Raw genomic sequence first — 21820 nt, 5'->3', positions numbered from 1 at the left:
ACATGACATGTTTTTCTTAAAAACAATGCCTCCACTCCAAATAAATCATGGTCAAAATAAATGAAGATCTCAAGATGACATCAGTCCCATTTGTCTTAAGTCCTGGTGTGTGGATGACAAGCAGAAGCCAGTTATGATGACAGGTGATAGATCCAAAGTAATTGCCAAATTTGTTAACATTTTTCCATTTCTAAACCATTCTTAAAGAGAATCATATATGGGGTCACACCATCTTCACAGTAGTCCAATAGAGCAACCATGCCATCTGGATTCATGTTTTCACCAATAAAGAACTGGTAGTTTTTGAAATTAGCAAGGATGTGCTAATTTTTACTCTTTCTGGTCTCTGTTCTTCAAGTTTGCCTTTGATTGATTTCATGTAATCTTTGATGTACCTCTTGTACACTTCTTTTGTGAAACTTGTTTCCTGCAGGTGATGGTTCAACATGCAGGAAAACAAAAATGATATATCAACATGCAACACAGCAGCAACAGATGCTTCAACAACAGTTTTTAATGCATTTGGTATATCAGCCACAACCTTCTGCATCGCACAGATGAGGATGAGGAATGAGAATCGCTTGAACCTGGGAGGCAGAAGTTGCAGTGAGCTGACATCATGCCACTGCACTCCAGCCTGGGTGACAGAACAAGAGTCTGTCCTTTAGCAGACCTCCACTGAAGTGGTTGTCGGCGCAGGGCCCAGAGCATGATAGGCCACTCCCTACCCACCCAGTGAACATTTACAATCATCACATCCCTTCTAGAACACAAACCCCTATGCTGGGGTCCCTTCTCTCCTGCACACCTTCTTGCAGGGAGGGCTGTCAGGCCTAAAGGGGGTGCCGATTGCTTCTCCGTGCCTGCACGGGTATGAAATGTGGTCCATGGCCAGGCTCCTCTCCTGCCCTGCGCAGTAGCAGCACGGCCCTTGCCTTTCTTCAGTGTTCTCCAAACTGGTCAGAGAGGAGGCACAGACTGCTAGAAGGGCAAGAAAAGTCATAATTCACAGTCATTTGCTACAGAAAGTACCTGGGGATCCGTCCTTGGATGCTTTTGCCTCCAAGCAATCCACTTAAACTCCAGGAGAGGGAACAGCTGAGATACTGGGATAGGGGTGGGAGTCCCCAGAAGGCACCCAGGAGACACTGGCTGCAGAAGTGGGGTCCCTGGAGGCCTTCAAGACCTTGTAAGAAAATGAATTTGCTGTTGGCAGGTTGGCCTGAGAATCCCGGAGGCAGCTTCAGACATTGTGGGGAGTCAGACCCACCCTCTCAGTCTGCAGCTGTGGCAGTCAGAGGTTTGGCACACAAACAGCCTGTGTCCAGCAGCAGAGGGCACAGGGGACAGGTGTATGACTGGGGTCCCGAGTGCCCAGGCCTGACCAGAGGGAGCGGGAGGGCGGAGGTGGGGAGGGGAAGGTGTTTCTGGGTGCAACAAGGCAGTCCTTGTGTGTTCAACAAGAGAACAGAGCTGGAGATGTGACTGCTGGAGGCTGAGAGGTGGAGGTGTTCAGGTACCCCCTATACTTCCCAGCATGTTATCCTCTTGCCTTCAAAGTTCCCTGTATGTGAAACAGGAAGTCCTGAGTGTGTTTGTGTCAGTGCAGTGCTCATGACACAGGATTCTCAGTGCGGTTCAGCTCCCCCCAGGGACTCCCCAGAAGATGGTGCCTTGGTGCTGGGCTTGTCTTGTGCCTGAGTCCTGGGACAGGAGTCACCCTGTGCTTCCTGCCCAAGATATTGACCCACTGAACCCAAAAGCATTTTTCTCTCCGTGAAGTCCGTGGTGCCTTCCTGGTGGGCTGCTGACACTAATGGTGTTGGGGGGTCTTGGAACAGTTTCTGTATGTTGGATTCCTGTAAATGTGAGGAGTCCACATATAAAGAAGTGACTTTCATTCTGGGATTATATTGATTTGGTATACATTAAATGGGAGTTTAATCCAAAGACTGTAATGACTTTTAGAGACTCTAAAGATTTGTATTGTGTAATGAACTAAACCACCTGTAATTTTATACCGTATATGCCTTTCCTTCAAATGACCAACAGCTTCTCAATAAAACCAGATGATTTCTCACCTGCAAAAAAAAAAAAAAAAAAAAAAAATAGGCCAATTGCTGATAAAGAGGTCATTGCAAATTTCACAAATCAGAAGAACATCAGCAACCCACCTGATATGTCAGGGTGGAATCCTTTTGGAGAGGATAATTTCTCTAAGTTAACAGAAGAGGAACTGTTGGACAGAGAATTTGACCTTCTAAGATCAAGTAAGGGACACTTGAAGGCTTATTTTGCTTCACAGTAAAATAACAGCTCTGTTATTATTCAGCAAGGCCAAAGACTGTTTTGAGATGGTGAATGGAAAATTCTTTTTGTGCATTTGAGGGCAAAATTCAGGCCATCTTCTTATTCAAACACTAGCCAATATGTTGTGTGCATTAGAAATCAGTTGCTTGATAGTGGTTATTAAACCCAATATTGCTGATAGTATATCCTAACACTTAAATATTGCTTATCTAGGGATGTTAAATTCAGAATATAAAACTGATGTTTCAATCAAAAGGGAAACATTATTATTTTGCCTTGCTAATGATTTTGCAGCTCTGTTTTCTTTGCACACCCAATAGAAAATATTGTGGGTCTGAGATGCCCTTTGAAAATGCCTGAAAGAAAACACGGGCTACTACCTTATGTTAATGTTTTGTAATGCCCTTTTAATGAGTGGTGACATAAAAGGGCTGCTTTGTTGTCCTGATATGGCAAAAATTAAATAAATTCCTTTTCACTTAAAAAAAAAGTTCTGCTGGTTCCAATTGTATTGATTGTGGTGGGGAGATATGAGGAGGAGTAGAGGGGCATATGGCCATTCTCACACCCCATGCTTTTGTCCTGCCAGTGGGAGGCATTGATATATCATTTCTTTTTCACTACTTAATGCATTTAATTCCAACCCCTCATTGGAATCGTCTTGGTAACATTTAAGATTCTACAACAGTTATAATATGACAATGCAGAGGTGGTCTCAAAGTTGTTACAGTGTTAACAAAAATAATAGTAAGCAGTATAAAATTACAATTTATTATGGGGTCAGGGGGATTCACAACCAGCCTGAACAACATTAAGAGCAAACCACAGCCGGGCATGGTGGCTCACAGCACTTTGGGAGGCCAAGGTGGACAAATCACTTGAGGTCAGGAGTTCAAGACCAGTCTGGCCAACATGATGAAACCCCGTTTCTACTAAAAAGACAAAAATTAGCCAGGCATGGTGGTTTACACCTGTGGTCCCAGGTGTAAAGTCCTACAGTGGTAGGACTGCAAAATGTCCTTGGAGAGGTAGGAGGTGGGTTTAAGGTGGCCATGGACATCCTCAACAGTGGCCGGTTCAGTATGGGCAGCACTGTGGCTGGGATGCTCAAGAGATTGATTGAAATGACTGCTAAGTACGCCTGCACAAGGAAACAGTTTAACAAGAGACTCAGCGAATTTGGATTGATTCAGGAGAAGTTTGCACTTATGGCTCAGAAGGCTTATGCCATGGAGAGTATGACCTACCTCATGGCAGGGATGCTAGACCAACCAGGCTTTCCGGACTGCTCCATCGAGGTGGCCATGGTGAAGGTGTTCAGCTCTGAGGCTACTTGGCAGTGTGTGAATGAGGCACTGCAGATCTTCGGGGGCTTGGGCTCCATGAGGGACTATCCATACAAGCGCATACTGTGTGACACCCGCATCCTCCTCATCTTCAAGGGAACCAACGAGATTCTCCGGATGTACATCGCCCTGACGGGTCTGCAGTATGCTGGCCGCATCATAACCACCAGGATCCATGAGCTTAAACGGGCCACTGTGAGCATAGTCATGGAGAGTGTTGGCCGGAGGCTTTGAGACTTCATGGGCAGAGCGGTGGACATGGAGCTGACAGGCAAACTTGGAGTCGTGCACCCCAGTCTTGAGGATAGTGCCAACAAGTTAGAGGAGAACACCTACTACTTTAGCTGGACCGTGGAGACGCTGCTGCTCCGCTTTGGCAAGACCATCGGGGAGGAGCAGCTGGTGCTGAAGCGGGTGGCCAACATTCTCATCAACCTGTATGGCATGACGGCTGTGCTGTCGCAGGCCAGCCTCTCCATCTGCATCGGGCTCTGTAAGCATGACCACGAGGTTCTCTTGGCCAGCACCTTCTGTGCAGAAGCTTACTTCCAGAATCTCTTCAGCCTCTCTCAGCTGGACAAGTATGCTCCAGAAAACCTAGATGAGCAGATTAAGAAGATGTCCCGGCAGATCCTTGAGAAACGAACCTACATCTGTGCCCACCCTCTGGACAGGACATACTGAGGCAGGGAATAGTGTCCCCTGCCACCGCCTGCCCCCAGCTATGGCCCGTTGCTGGATGACTGTCACTACTTTTTCAGAAGGTGGAGAACTTGGGCTTATCACAGATTGAGCCATTTGTTCGTAGTCTGCACATGAAGGGTTGTCTCCTGGCATGGGGGAGCCACACAGGTTTTAACCTATGTGCAGTGCTAACAGGACCATCACAGCCTCTGAACTGAGCCAGAGAGAAAGAATGGAATTGCTGACCTCTGGAATTGGCAGGTATTCTGGTCATTGAGGACACAGCACAGCGGAAACTGGGGCTTGTGCTGCTGCCTCCAGGGTGAGACAGTTGGGGACCTGCATCAGGTGGGAATAGCCATTTCTGCTCAACCACACATTCTCTAGGAAACAGCTTGAAAGCTGCGTCTGGGTCCTTCATTTAAACTAGAAGCAGAGGCACTTAAAACACGTACCAGGAACCATTTAACAAAGAAGAATAGAAAACGTCACAATCTGTGTACTCTTAGCCTTTGCTGTACTCATCACACTGTTCCTCAGAACCAGCCTTCAGTGGGTGACAACAGGACCCTGAGAACCACCCTTTGGTGATGGCTTCAGGTCCGCTTTGTCCTCACCCTGCAAGGAAGGCCCAGAATGCTAAGGAGCAGGCACATGGGGCAGGCNAAAAAAAAAAAAAAAAAAAAAAAAAAAAAAAGATCTGCCTCTGTGATGGTTTTTTTTAAGAAATGATCACGGTTTCCTTCTTTTAACTTAGCTTATGATATTTGTATTTTTAATCTTTTTAGAGATGGATGCCTCGCCCTGTTGCCCAGGCTGGGCTGCAGTGGCACAATCACAGTTCACTGCAGCCTCGAACTTGTGGGCTTAAGTGATCTTCCTGCTTCAGCCTTCTGAGTAGTAGCTTGGATGACAGGTGTGTGCCACCATGCCCGGCTAATTAAAACATTATTTTTCTTTTCTTTGTTTTTTTTTTGAGACAGAGTCTTGCTCTGTCACCCAGGCTGGAGTGCAGTGGCGTGATCTCGGCTCACCACAACTTCTGCCTCCTGGGTTCAAGGGATTCTCCTGCTTTAGCCTCCTGAGTAGCTGGTGTTACAGGTGTGCACCACCATGCCCAGCTAATGTTTTGTATTTTTAGTAGAGATGGGGTTTCACTGTGTTGGTCAGGCTTTTCTCAAACTCCTGACATCATGATCCACCTGCCTTGGCTTCCCAAAGTGCTGGGAATACAGACGTGAACCACTGCACCCGGCCCATTTTTTTTCTTTCATAGAGATGGGGTCTTGCTTTGTTTCCCAGGCTGGTCTGGAACTCCTGGCACAGATTTTGTTTTTTTTTTTTTCTACGGAAATACTCATGTATGCATAAGAAGCTGAGACAAGGATGCCCACTGCAGCATTGTTTTTAACGTGAGACGCTGGAGAAACCCATATGCTCATCAGTAAGGGACTGGTTAAACAAACCTGCAGCACAACCATACTAAGTACTGGGCCATGAAGCTGTGCGACCTTAGGTAAGACAGCTGTTCAGCCTATTTGGGCTTCCAGTTTTGCATCTGTAAGATGGTGTCAGCTTTTCCCAGTGTGGCGCTGAGCGTTGGCAAAGGCCTGGAGGCTTCTTAGGGTTTTGTTGTTTTCTCCGTCTGTGCCTTTGAACCTCTATCTGCCGTCCAATCCTCCATCAGTGCCTCCCATTGGCTGAACCTCCCTGGAATCCAGGGAACTGCAGTTCTCTCAGGGAAGTGAGGCAGGTGCTATGATTACCCACCATTTACAGCCAAGGGAACAGGCTCAGAGAGATGAAGTGAGTTGTACAAGGTCAACTTCTAGGGTTGCACAAGGTACAGAGTCCTCCTCTAGCCAGCCTCCATGATACCAGCTTTCTGAATGATGCTGACATGGTCATAAGCTTTGTCAACTTAGTTTGCTGAGAAACATGGTTTCCTGCTTCATCCATGTTCTTGCAAAGGACATGAACTCCTTCTTTTTTATGGCTGCAAAGTATTCACATTTTCTTTCTTCAGAGTATCAATGATGGGCATTTTGGTTGGTTCCAAGTCTTTGCTATTGTAAATAGTGCTGTAATAAACATACATTTAAGCCTCCTGAGAAATATACTAACTTGCATTTTCAATAAATTTGTTTCAATTAAAAAAATTTTTTTTTAAGAAAAACCAGTCGCTTTATTTTTCTTCAATATATATTTAGAAAATTGGTCTCAGGTTTCATGAGACAGACCAGATGACTATGTACAAAATCAAGAGTTCTAAACCAGAAAGAAATAGGGCACAATGAAGCACACATCCCCAGGGGCCACGTAGCCTAGGACCTTCCCATAGTGGGGAGGCAAGTTCTTTGATGGTTTTTGAGTTCAGCTGAGGGATGGTGCTGATCTTCAGAAGTTTGCTGCTTGCATACTTATTCTTGATGGCGATGAATTTGCTTAGGTTTTCGTTCACTTTCACCACATTTTTTGCCATGTGCTGCATGACTTCCAGTACTTCGTTCTCTGTATCCCGTGTAATACTGCTGCTTTAAGTTCCATTTTCCTTGTCCTAGAACCTTCTGAGACAAGCAGGAAGCAGCTGCTGCTACCTTAGAAGGATGATAATGCACCATATCGTAGTCAATGAGAGTCAGCTCCATCAAATACTTGGCTAAAGTGTGCTGTTCAACATCAACCTCCCCAGATTTTGATGCTCGCCTTAAGAAGTGTAGTGGCAAGGGTCGAACCAACTCAAATTTCAAGATCTTTACAAGATCAGAGGACAGATGGTATTGGGAGCCCTTTGGAGAACGCCACATTCTCTCAGGGCCCCTGCCTCTGTCGGGCTTTGCAGTGTCAGAAACTCTGATCTTGTCCACAGCATGATTCTTTTTTAATAGAAGTTTTATTTTTTGTGCACTCTGCTAATCATGTGGATGAAGGGGTTGGACAGTTGGGAGACCTGTGCTAGTTTACAGATGGCCTCCTAATGGCATGGCTCAAAACAAAACCTAGTAGTTGTGACTGGATTCCCATCCTGATCTCTACTACCACCATGAAACTAGTGTAGGGGAAAGCAGCTTTTGCTGTTTTTCAAAAATCCCTGCTTCACCCTATCAAGTTAAGGAGTGCCTGTGCCAATAAAAGGTCTGTCCTTCAACTAAAAAAAAAATCTGTTCTTTTACAACAATTATGAAGAATAAGAATCTTGATAATTTCCTCATGGCATTATTGTACTATTTATCTCATTACTTGGAAAAAAACTCGCTGGAAAAGAAACCCAAAAGCTATATGGTAGGCCTTGTAGACAAAAAAGAAATGGAATTGGTTTTAAGTAAATTAGAAGCGGCACAGAAGTACTTGGCGCAGAAGTACTGTATCCTTGTGCAGGGTTTGGCCGTGCCGGATAAGCATCACATGAGCTGTGGAAAGTAAGCACACGCTTATACTTCATTAGATCATCATTCATCGTAGACACACATTCTTAAGATGCTTCTGTTTGACTTTCGTTACTTTGAGAAAATGTTCCTTTTTCTGTTGTCCAGAGTAATTGGGCTCAGGTGAGAATCTGTCCCAAAGACTTGTGATGTCTCCTTTGAGAGAGCCAAGTGCATATGGAAGAAATCTCAAAATCTCAGCTGATATTTTAAAAACTTTCCACTGCTTGGGATTGAATGATGTGGTCCCTCAGTGAAATCTTGCTCTCAGCAAGGAAGGAAACTTGCTGCCAGACCAGGACCACTTGTTTGGGCAGGAGGCCTGGTGGGGCTGGTAGTGCAGGGGATTGGGTGTGTCCCTACCCTTTCACTGCTTAGTCTGCAGCAGCAACAATTGTGAGTAGGAGCTGCTGAAGTATGGATTCTAAGATGGTTCTTTGTGGGAAGATCATTTTTACCTTAGGATGATAATTTTTACACCACTGTAATTAAAAAAAAAAAAAAAAAAAAAATTTAAAAAAAAAAAAAAATAAAAAAAAAAAAAAAAAAACAAGGAAGGGTAAAGGGTTCAATTCAACGAGAAGATCTAACTATCCTAAATATATATGCATTCAACACAGGAGCACCTGGATTCATAAAGCAGATTCTTAGAGACCTAGAAAAAGACATAGACTCCCACAAAATAACAGTGGGAGACTTTAACACCCACTGATAGTATTAGGCAGATCATAGAAGCAGAAAATTAACAAAGATATTCAGGATCTAAACTCAGCATTGGACCAAATGGTTCTGATAGACCTTTACAGAGGTTTCCACCCAAAAATAATAGAATATATATTCTCTTCATTGCCACTTGGCACTTTCTCTAAGGTTGACCACATAATTGTACATAAAGTGGTCCTCAACAAATGTAAAAGAACAGAAATAATACCAAACATACCCTTAGAACACAGTGCAATAAAAAGAGAAAACGACACAATGAAAATCGCTCAAAACCATACAATTACATGGAAATTAAACAACGTGCTCCTGAATGAACTTTGAGTAAATAAAGAAATTAAGGCAGAAATCAAGTTATTTGAAAATAATAATAGAGATGCAACATACCAGAATCTCTGAGATGCAGCTAAGGCAGTGTTAAGAGGGAAATTCATAGCACTAAAAATGCCCATATCAAAGTCAGAAAGATCTCAATTTAGCAATCTAACTTCACAACTGAAACAATTAGAGAAGCAAAAACAAATTAATCCCAAAGCTAGCAGAAGAAGGGAAATAACAAAAATCAGAGGTGAACTGAAGGAAATTGAGACACCAAAAAACCATCAAAGATCAACAAATCTAAGAATTGGTTTTTGAAAAAATAAAATAGGCCACCAGCTTGACTAAGAAGAAAAGACGGAAGATCCAAATAAACACAATTAGAAATGACAAAGGGAATGTTACTACTGACCCCACAGAAATAAAAACAACTGCAATGAACACCTCTACACACACAAACTAGAAAACTTAGAAGAGATGGATAAAAATCCCTTGACACATATGCTCTCCCAAGACTGAGCCAGGAAGAAATTGATTGCCTAAACAGACCAATAATGAGCTTTGAAATTGAATCAGTAATAATAGCCTGCCAACCAAAAAAAGCCCAGGATCTGATGGATTTACAACTGAATTCTGCCAGATATACAAAGAAGATATACCATTTCTACAGAAACTATTCCAAAAATTGAGGAGGAGGGATTTCTTCCCAGTTCATCCTATGAGGCCAGCATCATCATGATACTAAAATCTGGCAGAGACACAACAAAAAAAAACATCAGAGCAGCAGAGGCGATCATTTTTCTTTTTTTTTCTTTTAAAAACTCCCTTCATAAGAACCAATCCAGAGAGAATTTATTGATCAGTGATCACAGCTGGTATGCCAAAGCAGAGGCAGATTGCAGGTTTTTTTTTTTTTTTTTGACGTTTTAAGGCTCTTGAGTATTAAGTTAATAAATCAGATATACACAGTGATTAATAAAAAAGAATTATTTACATAACTATACAAAGTTCTACTTTTGACACATTTTTTTTCTTCTTTAAATTCTTCATTTTACCAGCAACTGCTGACATCAAAGTCCCCCCTCCCCCAACAAAAAATACAATTAAAAAAAAATAATAAAGTCATTTGTGATCATTGCTGTGGTTCTGAGCTGCAAAGGCACTTTCTTTCTTTTTCTTTTCTTTTTTTTTTTTTTTTTTTTTTTTTTTTTTTTTTTTGATACGGAGTTTCGCTCTTGTTACCCAGGCTGGAGTGCAATGGCGCGATCTCGGCTCACCGCAACCTCCGCCTCCTGGGTTCAGGCAATTCTCCTGCCTCAGCCTCCTGAGTAGCTGGGATTACAGGCGCGCGCCACCACGCCCAGCTAATTTTTTGTATTTTTAGTAGAGACGGGGTTTCACCATGTTGACCAGGATGGTCTCGATCTCTTGACCTTGTGATCCACCCGCCTCGGCCTCCCAAAGTGCTGGGATTACAGGCGTGAGCCACCGCGCCCGGCCCAAAGGCACTTTCAAATACAGAACTACTTGTACATCATCATAAAACCAATATACAAAAACAACTCAAGAGTCAATAAATATAAATAAAATTATGATCTAAGACTGCATCACCATTAGGACATCTGGCAGAAGTGGGAGCTCAAAGACTGGGGGGGCGGGGGACTGGGCAGGCTCCTGGAAGCCCGATCAGAGAACTGTCTGCTGCAGGGGGACAAACAACCAGGGTACTGTCGACTCATTTTTGCATAGCCGTGAGATGCGGCACTCGATTTCCCAGCCAACCACAGAAACTACCATTGCCAGTGTAAGCCAGCTTGTCAAAACTTAAATTAACACAGGGATTCTAAGTCAACAACAGCCTCAGACTCGAGTATGACACGACAGTTTAAATAACTACAAGCCCTCAGACTCTACCTAGCGGCAGCAGCGCCCACTGTCTGCTATACAATGTACTCCATCCGGTTTAAGCTTGGGGCACTTTCCAAGTCTCGGTTGTCCTATTTGTTTGTCCAGTTTGGGTGTTTTGTCGGCATGCTGTTGGGAGGCTTCTCTTCTCTGTCTACCAGCGTGTACACTGCTGCTTGGCAAACCAGGCTTTCTGCTGGTGTTTATCCATGTCATCCTCTTTGACTTCAGAGTTGTGTGTCCTTATTTTAGATATTTTGGAGTTTTTGTTCTCGTAATCCTTGATGGGGACCGTGTTGGCCCCATGTTTCTCAATGGGGTTTTTGATCTGGTTCAGCTGCTCCCGCACGTTGTTGGTGGTGTTGTCCTCAGAGGCTGAGTGTGTGTGGCTGCCTGGCTTCCACCTCTTCCACAGGCACCAGTACAAGGCCGTTGCCAAGCAACAGATCCAAGCCATGGTTAAGACAGAGCTCAGCAAGGGCACCAGGAAATCTGTTCTGTTCTTCTGAGGCTGCCTCTGAACTTTTACTTCTGCAACGGCAGCAATCAATGAGCTGTTTCCATCACGTTTACTAACAAGATCGATGATTTTGTCGGTGATTTCCTTGACTGGGTTTCCATCATCCCATATATCTTCAGCAGAAATGGCCACGTGTATTTCATTGTTCGCAGAAGAAGGCTCACAAGCGATATAGATTGAATATTCAGCAGAAACATTCTTCAAAATATTCAGATTCCTCAATTCACTGCAAATGTGCCCAGTGGTAAGACCTGGTGACATCATCTCCTTGTTAAAGGTGAACGTGATGTTTGCACAATTATCCTGGTAATAGGAGCCAGAGGTGCACTTCATCTTCACCGGCTGGAGACCGGAGGACCGACACTCGCCCACACCAGTGCAGGGGTGGACGAAGCACTGGTCGTCCAGGATGGGGATACAGCTCTGCCACTGGGGCACTTGCTGTGCCCTTTGTGGAGCAGGCAAGGTCAATGGCCACACCAGACCTTTGAGCAGGCAATCCGTCCATTCAGACACTGGCAGGTGTTACAGTCATCATCCCATTTGGCCCCACCTGGTATCACACTGCAAGGTCTTCCTGAAACTTCCTGGCACTTGGCACCACTGTGCCCTGGGGGACAGGCACACCAGTAGCCATTGATCTCATCCACACAGGTTGCCCCAAAGGCACAAGGTGAAGGCTGGCATTCATTGATGTTTATTCTGCAGTCGTGCCCAGCAAAACCCGGGGCACATTTGCACCGGTACCAGTTGTCTCCATCCACACAGGTGCCGCTGTTGTAACAGGGATGAGGGCTGCAGTCATTAGTATTCTGAGCACAGATGGGCCCCTCCCAGCCTTCCTTGCAGACGCACATAAATGACTCGCCATTGACCACACATGTGCCCCCATTATGGCAGGGTTTGGGAAGGCAGCTACTGTTTCGTGCTATGTTACAGGTGGTTCCTTCCCAGCCACCAGGACACATGCATTTAAAAGCATCCCCCTCATCATAGCAAGTGCCACCATTGTTGCACATGGCCTCGTCACACTGGCTGTCACGAGAGTGGCAGGTCTTTCCTTTGGGGGTGGCCCTCACATAGCCACCCCACACAGGACAGGCATGCACATGAGGCCCTCTCCCCGCTGCCCTCACACAGCCACCCTGCACAGGACAGGCACACACAGGAGGCCCCCTCCCCACTGCCCTCACACACACAGCCACCCCAGGGGATCTCTGAAGGTCAGCCAAGCTCCTCTCCTGGGGCTGACCCACCAGGAAAGAAAAAAAAAAAAAAAGGTTGGCCTCAAGCGGAGCGAGCTCTTCGAAGCCTTTGACCTCTTCGATGTGCAGGATTTCAGCAAGGTCATCTATACCCTGTCTGCTCTGTCCTGGACCCCGATCTCCCAGAACAGGGGGATCATGCCCTTCCCCACTGAGGAGGAGAGTGTGGGTGATGAATACATCTACAGTGGCCTGTCTGACCAGATCGATGACACGGTGGAGGAGGATGAGGACCTGTATGACTGCGTGGAGAATGAGGAGGCGGAAGGCAACGAGATCTACGAGGACCTCATGCACTCGGAGCCTGTGTGCATGCCGCCCAAGATGACAGAGTATGACAAGTGCTGCTGCTACCTGCGGGAGATCCAGCAGACGGAGGAGAAGTACACGGACATGCTGGGCTCCATCCAGCAGCACTTTATGAAGCCCCTGCAACGGTTCCTGAAACCTCAAGACATTGAGATCATCTTCATCAACATAGAGGACCTGCTTCGTGTTCATACTCACTTCCTAAAGGAGATGAAGGAAGCTCTGGCCACCCCCGGTGCAGCCAACCTCTACCAGGTCCTCATCAAATACAAGGAGAGTTTCCTCATCTATGGTCGCTACTGCAGCCAGGTGGAGTCAGCCAGCAAACACCTGGACCGTGTGGCCGCAGCCCGGGAGGACGTGCAGATGAAGCTGGAGGAATGTTCTCAGTGAGCCAACAACGGGAGGTTCACCTTGCGGGATCTGCTGATGGTACCCATGCAGTGAGTTCTCAAATATCACCTCCTTCTCCACGAGCTGGTGAAGCACACACAGGAGGTGATGGAGAAGGACAACCTGCAGCTGGCCCTGGATGCCATGAGGGACCTGGTTCAGTGTGTGAACGAGGTCAAGCGAGACAACGAGACACTGCAGCAGATCACCAATTTCCAGCTGTCCATTGAGAACCTGGACCAGTCTCTGGCTCACTATGGCTGGCCCAAGATCAATGGGGAGCTCAAGATCAACTTGGTAGAACGGCGCTCCAAGATGGACAGGTACGCCTTCCTGCTTGACAAAGCTCTGCTCATCTGTAAGTGCCAGGGAGACTTTTATGACCTCAAGGACTTTGTCAACCTGCACAGCTTCCAGGTTCGGGATGACTCTTCAGGAGACCGAGACAACAAGAAGTGGGGCCACATGTTCCTTCTCATTGAGGACCAAGGTGCCCAGGGCTATGAGCTGTTCTTCAAGACAAGAGAATTGAAGAAGAAGTGGATGGAGCAGTTTGAGATGGCCATCTCCAACACACCTACCCCAAGAATGCCACTGCCAATGGGCATGACTTCCAGATGTTCTCCTTTGAAAAGACCACATCCTGCAAGGCCTGTCAGATGCTGCTTAGAGGCACCTTCTATCAGGGCTACCACTGCCATTGGTGTTGGGCACCTGCACACAAGGAGTGTCTGGGGAGGGTCCCTCTCTGTGGCCGGCAGGGGCAAGATTTCCCAGGAACGATGAAGAAGGACAAACTACATCGAAGGGCTCAGGACAAAAAGAGGAATGAGCTGGGTCTGCCCAAGATGGAGGTGTTTCAGGAATACTATGGGCTTCCTCCACCCCCTGGAGCCATTTGACCCTTTCTACGGCTCAATCATGGAGACATTGTGGAGCTCACGAAGGCTGAGGCTGAACAGAACTGGTGGGAGGGCAGGAATACGTCTACTAATGAAAGTGGCTGGTTTCCTTATAACAGGGAGAAGCCCTATGTCCACGGCCCTCCTCAGGACCTGTCTGTTTATCTCTGGTACACAGGCCCCATGGAGCACACAGGGGCAGAGAGCATCCTGACCAGCCGCTTGGACAGGAGGTTCTTGGTGCGGCAGAGGGTGAAGGATGCAGCAAAATTTGCCATCAGCATTAAATATAACATCGAGGTCAAGCACATTAAAATCATGACAGCAGAAGGACTGTACCAGATCATGGAGAAAAAGGTTTTCCGAAGGCTTACGGACCTGGTGGAGTTTTACCAGCAGAAATCCCTAAAGGATTGCTTCAAGTCTCTGGACACCACCTTGCAGTTCCCTTTCAAGGAGCCAGAGAAGAGGACCATCAGCAAGCCAGCAGTGGGGAGCACAAAGTATTTTGGCACAGCCAAAGCCCGCTATGACTTCTGCGCCCAGGACCGATCAGAGCTGTCTCTCAAGGAGGGGGACATCATCAAGATCCTTAACAAGAAGAGACAGCAAGGCTGTGGCGAGGGGAGATCTATGGCCGGGTTGGGTGATTCCCTGCCAACTACGTCGAGGAAGATTATTCCGAATACTGCTGAACCCTGGTGCATTGGCGGACAGACAAGAAACTCCAGGCTCTGAGCCCAGCGTGGGCACGCAGCAGGGCCAGGGGCTGTGACAGCTCCCAGAAGGGGGAGACTTTGGGGTGGACTGCGGGAGGCCAGCGTCCAGCTGGCAGTGCCCCCAGAATGTGCTCTGCCATGGTTAATTTATAACACCCCGATTTCCTCTTGGGTCTCCTCAAGGAGGCAGGGCTCAAGGTGATTACATTTAATAAAAGGATGAAGATGAAAAAAAAAAAGTTTTTTTTTTTTTCAGTCTAGACCCACTCCACCAGCTTTGCCTGATTCCTTCCTGTAAATTCTACCGGCCAGCAGTGAGATCACCCTTGCAAGCCGACGTCACAGCACAGCAGAGAATGGGGGAGAGGGAGCAAAGGCCAGCGGAGCGCTTTCTAGGGCCAGGTGCATTCTGCATGTCACCTCCCTTAATTTCCAGGTGTCACACCTCCTTAGTGAGGCTCCTCAGCACTATGCATACTGCCCAGAGGGACAGTGGCCCTGAAGGAGGACACTGAGTGCCTACCCTATGGGTTGAACAGCCGCACCTGGTGGCTCCAAGGGCTCTGGAGAGAATTGCCACTCCCCAGGCTAAGTTTTGCTTCCCCCAACTCCTGACTGAATTTCCATATCTATATCCAAAGAAAACAGGCTAAGGGTCCCTTCTGTGATTGACTTTGAAGGTCCCTGTCAGCCCAGAGGAGAAGGTGTAGTTCCAAGTACCTAAGAACAGAAGCTGTGAAAATATCTGAAGCCAAGGCAGTTGGGAATTGTGTTTAATGCCCCTCCCAGGGCCCAGAGGCCAGAGCCAGGGGCCAGGTTTGATAAAGACCTGAGTGTTGCCTTAATTAATCAATAAAAGCATAGAGAAACCTGTTTCTAATTCCCTGCCGTGCTACTACAATCTTAGATTTCTTGAGCATCAAAAGAGAAACTGAGGACCAGAAGGTCATAGCTGCAGGACTCGGGGTGTTGCTGGCCTGAGACATCAGCAAGAGAAGCCAGAAAGAGGGAGATGAAGGAGGTAAAGATGGGACCCTAAACAGGCAGATAAGCAAGGGGTGGAGTTGAACAAGCTTTAGGGCTAGAGACCTGGGGAGAGTAGAGGAGCCCCATTGCTGTTAACAGCCTGGTAGAGCTTAGGAAATGAAGCGGGGTTGGGCAAGTGTTCCTCCCCCCGCGGGTGGGGGCGGGGATATTCAAATCCCCTGTTCGTCTCAAGTGCGTCCCCCCCGTCGCCAGTCTAAAAAGCAATTGAAAAGGTCTATGCAATAAAGGCAGTCGCTTCATTCCTCTCATACCTGCCTTTCCTCCATCCGACAGCCTGCAGGGGGGCTCAGACTCCAGCACTCCCTGTAGCACCTGCCCTCTATGGACAGCAGCCCGGAGCTGCCCGCAGGCTGTAACCAGTATTCCAGGGAGCTGCCCTCCTCTTCCACAACAGCTGGCTCTGGGGTTCTCAAGATTTATTCAGGATCCTGTTAACAGAGGCGGTGGGAGGATGGGGTCCCTGACGTGCCAGGGACACACACAGAGGACCTTCCCTGCCCCCGTGAGGGAGGGGGGAGGCTCGCAAATAATAATAATAATAATAAGTTGGTTTTTTTTATGTTCAAAATAGGTTTTAATCATAAGCTTGATATACAAATTGCTGTACAGTCATCTTAATAAAGTGAAATAGTGAGTGAAAAGTACAAAACAAAGCTCTCACATTCCCCTTAGTGAAGTATCAAAGGATCACTCATAGCCCAAAATTAGTGACAAGGTAAGTGGCCAGTCTGTAAAGCAGGCTAAGGCAAGTGCTGTAAACTGGCTGTTACAGGTGAGCAGGCTCCGCTGCAGATCAGAGGCCCAAGTTCCTACTACCCAAACTTTCCGTGAAGAACGAATTAAATGAATATTGATGGGCCAGGACCACCCAGTAAACCTGGGAACTCACAGAAATGGGGCTCAGTCTCTCCCACCCCCAATTAAGTATTAACAATACACAAATTCTAAAACATGAAGCTGTTTAAAGCATTAATTATATATTATGCTAAAAATAGTTCAGCAGTAGTGTAGACTGTGAACATATTGCACTAGATAGGTGAACACTTTCTCCAAATAGGCGAGCTGCATTTCCCAGCACAAGCAGGGTTAATCCCTGTGGTGTGCAAGGAGGAGGCTGCTGTACTGAGCGACATGTTCCTGGTGACCACAGGTACTCCAAGCTCAGCCCCACGGAGAGTTACTGGTCCTGAGATTCATAGAGGAGCTTGGCAGCCCTGTGCATGGCCATTAGCCATGCCACCACCTGCTTCCTGCCCACATTTGCATCCTCCACTGCTGTCAGCTTCAAGGGCCTTGTCGGAGTGAGATTGCCGGTGTTTGCGGGTGGTTGTTTCACTCGGGGCCATGTGGAGTAGGTATGGACCTGAACTCACGACTGCTTGGAGTGTCCGCCATGAGGAGAAGTGAGGTGCTGGCGGAGGAGTCCGTAGTATGTCTGCAGAAAGCCCTAAATCACCTTTGGGAAATATGGGAGCTAATTGGGATTCCAGAGGACCAGCGGTTACAAAGAACTGAGGTGGTAAAGAATCATATCAAGGAACTCTTGGATATGATGATTGCTGAAGAGGAAAGCCTGAAGGAAAGATTCATCAAAGGCATATCCGTCTGTCAAAAAGAGCTGAACTCTCTGTGCACCGAGTTGCATGTCGAGTCATTTCAGGAAGAAGGAGAGACTACCATCTTACAACTAGAGGAAGATTTGCGCACGCAGGTGGAATTGATGCGAAAACAGAAAAAGGAGAGAAAACAGGGACTGAAGCTGCTTGAAGAGCCAGATCAAGGACTGTGAAATTCTTTGTATGCCCCATTAAGCCTCAGTGCCCAGCTCAGAAGAGCTGAACCAGTTCAGGCAACATGTGCCAATTTTGAGGGAAACAAAGAGAAAAGTTTCAGATCCGAATCAGTTTGCCAATTGGGGAGGAAACCTTCTGAAAGAAGAAAAACAACGAGTCAAGCTCCAGAAAATGCTGCCTAAGCCAGTCGCTATTTCTGCCCGTTCAGGGCAGGAAATACCCCATGCCGGCAGGCATGGAGCCAGCAAGGAGGAACCAGACTTCAGCGGCAGCATCCTGAGTGTGAGAACTTTCAATGGCTTCCAGATCTGACGCTACTTCTGGAATCCTAAGTTCAACCAACATCCAGTCCTGAGGCCCTGAGCAGTCAACCAGCTGTTTTTAAAAGATTAAATTATTATTAAAAATAAATTAAAATCTATATTTGCATTTCAAAAAAAAAAAGTAGGCTTCTTCCACGCCTACTACTATTGCTTCATCACGTTGACTACCATTGGGTTCGGGGACTACGTGGCCCTGCAAACCAAGGGCGCCCTGCAGAAGAAGCTGCTCTACGTGGCCTTTAGCTTTATGTATATCCTGGTGGGGCTGACGGTCATCGGGGCCTTCCTCAACCTGGCCGTCCTCAGGTTCTTGACTATGAACACTGAGGATGAGCAGGATGCCGAGGAGAGGGCGTCCCTCGCTGGAAACCAAAACAGCATGGTCATTCACATCTCTGAGGAGCCGCGGCCCAGCCGGCCCAGGTACAAGGCGGACATCGGGGACCTGCAGCCTGTGTGCTCCTGCACCTGCTACCGCTCGCAGGACTATGGCGGCTGCTCAGCGGCTCCGCAGAACTCCTTCAGCACCAAGCTTGCCCCCCACTACTTCCACTCCATCTCTTACAAGATCGAGGAGATCTCACCAAGCACATCAAAAACAGCCTCTTCCCATTTCCTATTAGCTCCATCTCTCCTGGGTTACACAGCTTTACCGACCACCAGTGGCTGATGAGACGCCGGAAGTCTGTCTAGGTGTGGGGAGGGAAATGGAACAGAAAAGTCATTTGTCATAGTTGATGTTAATTTCCATTGGTCCAACTCGTCTTTTCTTATTTATTTATTATTCTTTATTATTATCGTCATTATTATTACTTTCTCTCCTTCCTCCTTTCTTGGTCTCTCGGTCTCATTTGCCCCCACCTTTCCAGCCAGACAGAGCAGGCCAAAAGGAAATACAGGCCCATCCTCCTCTGAAACTGCATCTGAGCATGAAGCATGGATCTCCTCCTTCCTTCCCAGCAGACTATGCCTTACATTTCTCACCACACCCGCCCCATCTCTGCAGTGGTTTTCCCGGGACAGAGGTGAGACCAAGACCACGGAGACAGAACTGAGAGGATACCCACCCCAAAGCTGCACACCATGCTCAGAGCCTTCAATCACCCACCTTAGTGGTGTCTCTGACCTAACTCCTTTCCTTTTTCCTCCCTAAGGACTGAGTGGCTGTGTGTGCATGTGTTGTGTGTGTGCTTCTGTGTGCACGTGTGTCGTGACAACACAGGAAGCATTAGGTATTCCTTTTTCTTTCCCATCACACATCATAGCCTGCTTTTGGCTGCTTCCAAACGAAATAAAGACAAAACCCCCCAAGGTTTTTGATTTATTGTCTCTTGCAAAATCAAGCATGTTTCATAAGCAGTCTTTACCCCTGATGTGTCATGGTCCTACTTTCTAAATGCTAGGTTCTCAATTATATTAATGTTATTTAGGGGGCGGGTGGGCAGGAAGACCTGGATCATTGTAGCTTGCCAGTTCAGACATTTTTAAAAAGCATGCACTTTGTTAAACTGGTATGCGCTATCCACAAGAAAACCAGAAGTGGAATCATCAAAAGCCCATCATATTAATTTATAAGAGGCATCTTTAGTTTTGTCATCTCCAGTTCCGACAATTTACCGTGCAACTGAAATTGTCAGGGGACACAGGAAAATTGTGGGGACCACAGAGTACCTGTTTTACTTCCCTCTTATTGACGATTTTGTGCAGCACCTTCCTGCGTAAGTAAGAATTATTGTGTTGGAATGCTTGGGCAAGAATGGGTATTAGTATGTGGCTGTGGTGCCTTTTCCTAATGAGAAGTGACAGGGCATTCCTCTTTAAAAGTACATATCTATTTCAAGGGAAAAAATATATTTTTTTAGAGACGGTGTCTCGCTATGTTGCCCAGGCTGGAGTGCAGTGGCTACTCACAGGAGCAATCCCACTACTAATCAGCACAGGAGTTTTGACCTGCTCCATTTCCGACCTGGGCCAGTTCATCCCTCCTTAGGCAACCTGGTGATCCCCTGCTCCCGGGAGGTCACCATATTGATGCCAAACTTAGTGCAGGCACCCGATCAGCACAGCGCACTACAGCCCACAACTCCTGGACTCGAGCGATCCTCCAGCCTCAGCCTCCCAAGTAGCTGGGACTACAGGCACGCACCACTGCACCCGGCCATATATAATTCTTAATATGCCTTAGCAATTATTGTTTGCATTTTCTTAACTCTAGGGTTCAGAGAATCTTATTTACCTCATATAACAATGACATACACAGCACTTTAAACCACTGGTAACTCTGCTATTCTCTGTTATAGGTTGTGTATAGCATATAGTTCATGGTATTGGTGGGAGGAAAGGGAATTTTTTTTTTTTTTGAGACAGAGTATCTCATTGCCACCCGCGGTAGAGTGTAGTGGTGTGATCTTGGCTCAGTGCAACCTCCGCCTCCCAGGTTCAAGTGATTCTACTGCCTTAGCCGCCCGAGTAGCTGAGATTACAGTCACCTACCACCATGCCCAAATAATTTTTTGCATTTTTAGTAGAGATGGGGTTTCATCATGGTGGCCAGGCTGATCTCAAACTGCTGACCTTGTGATTTGCCCGCCTGAACCTCCCAAAGTTCTGGGATTACAGGTGTGAGTCACTGTGCACGGCCCAGAAAGGGATGTTTTAATGAAAATACCTCTCAAATATTTGTGTAGCCATAGATAATCTTTTTTAACATATTTTTTAAATAAAAAAATGAAATAGAGACGGGGTTTCACCATGTTGACCAGGATGGTCTCAATCTCTTGACCTCGTGATCCACCCACCTCTGCCTCCCAAAGTGCTGGGATTACAGGCGTGAACCACTGTGCCCGGCTGCCATAGATAATCTTTAATTCTGAAAACCTCTTCTGTCTCCAATTCTGAGGTTTGAACCCACCTGTCTCTTCAGACATGCTTCTGCTGAGGTTTAGTTTTGTAGTCACCAAAAGATGCCTTTGTCCTCTTTTTCTGCCCTCGGATTTTCAGATTCTGAACACAAGCCTAGTTTCTGCCTCCGATGATCATTTTCAATAGCACGTAAAAAACAGAGCCCTGTTCCACATTTTTACGGTTTCTTCACTTGGCAAAATATTCTTCCCGAATGGCCTCAAGGGCGCACATGTTCTCCATGCCCATCCACCTTCTCGGCTAGGCAGCACTCAGAGCCACACCTGAGTGCAGGCTGACACCCCTTTGGAGGTGGCTCCAGCCATAAAAACTCAGGATTGGAGCTGGTTTTAGCCACAGAGGGCCAAGAGGTGGTCCTGAATGAGGTGTCCCTGTGCTCCCCAGGCCCCGGTAGATCCTGTCTGGACAGGACCTGCCACCCTCAGCCAGCTGCCACACCCTTGCCAAGGTGTGACTTGGAGTCCTGGAGCCACCTTTGGAGATGTGAAAATTAGCTCCTACTTTTAGCCAAAGTGTTTGGAAAGCAAGGCTTGGTTTTTAGCTTTGATCTGGGATTTTTAAAAAACTCTTCAAATGATGACTTTCAGAATCAGTGGTTTGTCCTCTGTGCCCTTCTAGAAGCTGGAATCAGGTTTGTTCCTCTTTATTACTTGTGGTGCATTCTGCTTCCTCTGACTTTCAAAAAATTAGTCTTGACTTTTTTTTTTAAGATAGCGTCTCGCTCTGTTTCCCAGGTTGGAGTGCAGTGGTGAAATCTCCGCTCACTGCAACCTCCACCTCCCAGGTTTAAGCAATTCTCCTGCCTCATTCTCCCTAGTAGCTGGGACCTCAGGCACGCACCACCATGCCTAATTTTTGTATTTTAGTAGAGATGGGGTTTCACCATCTTGGCCAGGCTGGTCTCAAACTCCTGACCTCA

General features: G+C 46.7%; 2 protein-coding genes and 2 pseudogenes across 3 annotated transcripts; 3 read left to right on the top strand and 1 right to left on the bottom strand.

Annotated features, from left to right (window-relative positions):
• Positions 1–1197: 1197 nt before the first annotated feature.
• Positions 1198–4435, top strand: LOC108298435 (complex I assembly factor ACAD9, mitochondrial-like). Its single transcript, XM_037735776.1, is given in 2 exon segments — positions 1198–1300; positions 3310–4435. Coding segments are annotated over 2 exon segments (1134 nt in total). The 3' UTR covers positions 4341–4435.
• Positions 4436–10347: 5912 nt separating this feature from the next.
• LOC108298434 lies at positions 10348–12316 on the bottom strand (annotated as a pseudogene). Its single transcript, XR_005198742.1, has one exon. The product of XR_005198742.1 is annotated as a protein jagged-1-like (transcript).
• A 15-nt stretch (positions 12317–12331) lies between these two features.
• LOC108298437 lies at positions 12332–15037 on the top strand (annotated as a pseudogene).
• A 2219-nt stretch (positions 15038–17256) lies between these two features.
• LOC108298433 (potassium channel subfamily K member 9-like) lies at positions 17257–18677 on the top strand. Its single transcript, XM_037735775.1, is given in 4 exon segments — positions 17257–17648; positions 17865–17938; positions 18105–18569; positions 18572–18677. Coding segments are annotated over 4 exon segments (1032 nt in total). The 3' UTR covers positions 18673–18677.
• Positions 18678–21820: the final 3143 nt, after the last annotated feature.

This window comes from Cebus imitator, unplaced genomic scaffold (genome assembly GCF_001604975.1).
Source record: "Cebus imitator isolate Cc_AM_T3 unplaced genomic scaffold, Cebus_imitator-1.0 Scaffold960, whole genome shotgun sequence".
NCBI lineage: Eukaryota > Metazoa > Chordata > Mammalia > Primates > Cebidae > Cebus > Cebus imitator.
Note: the sequence above shows the minus strand (reverse complement) of the source record. Positions and strands in the feature narration are given on the sequence as shown.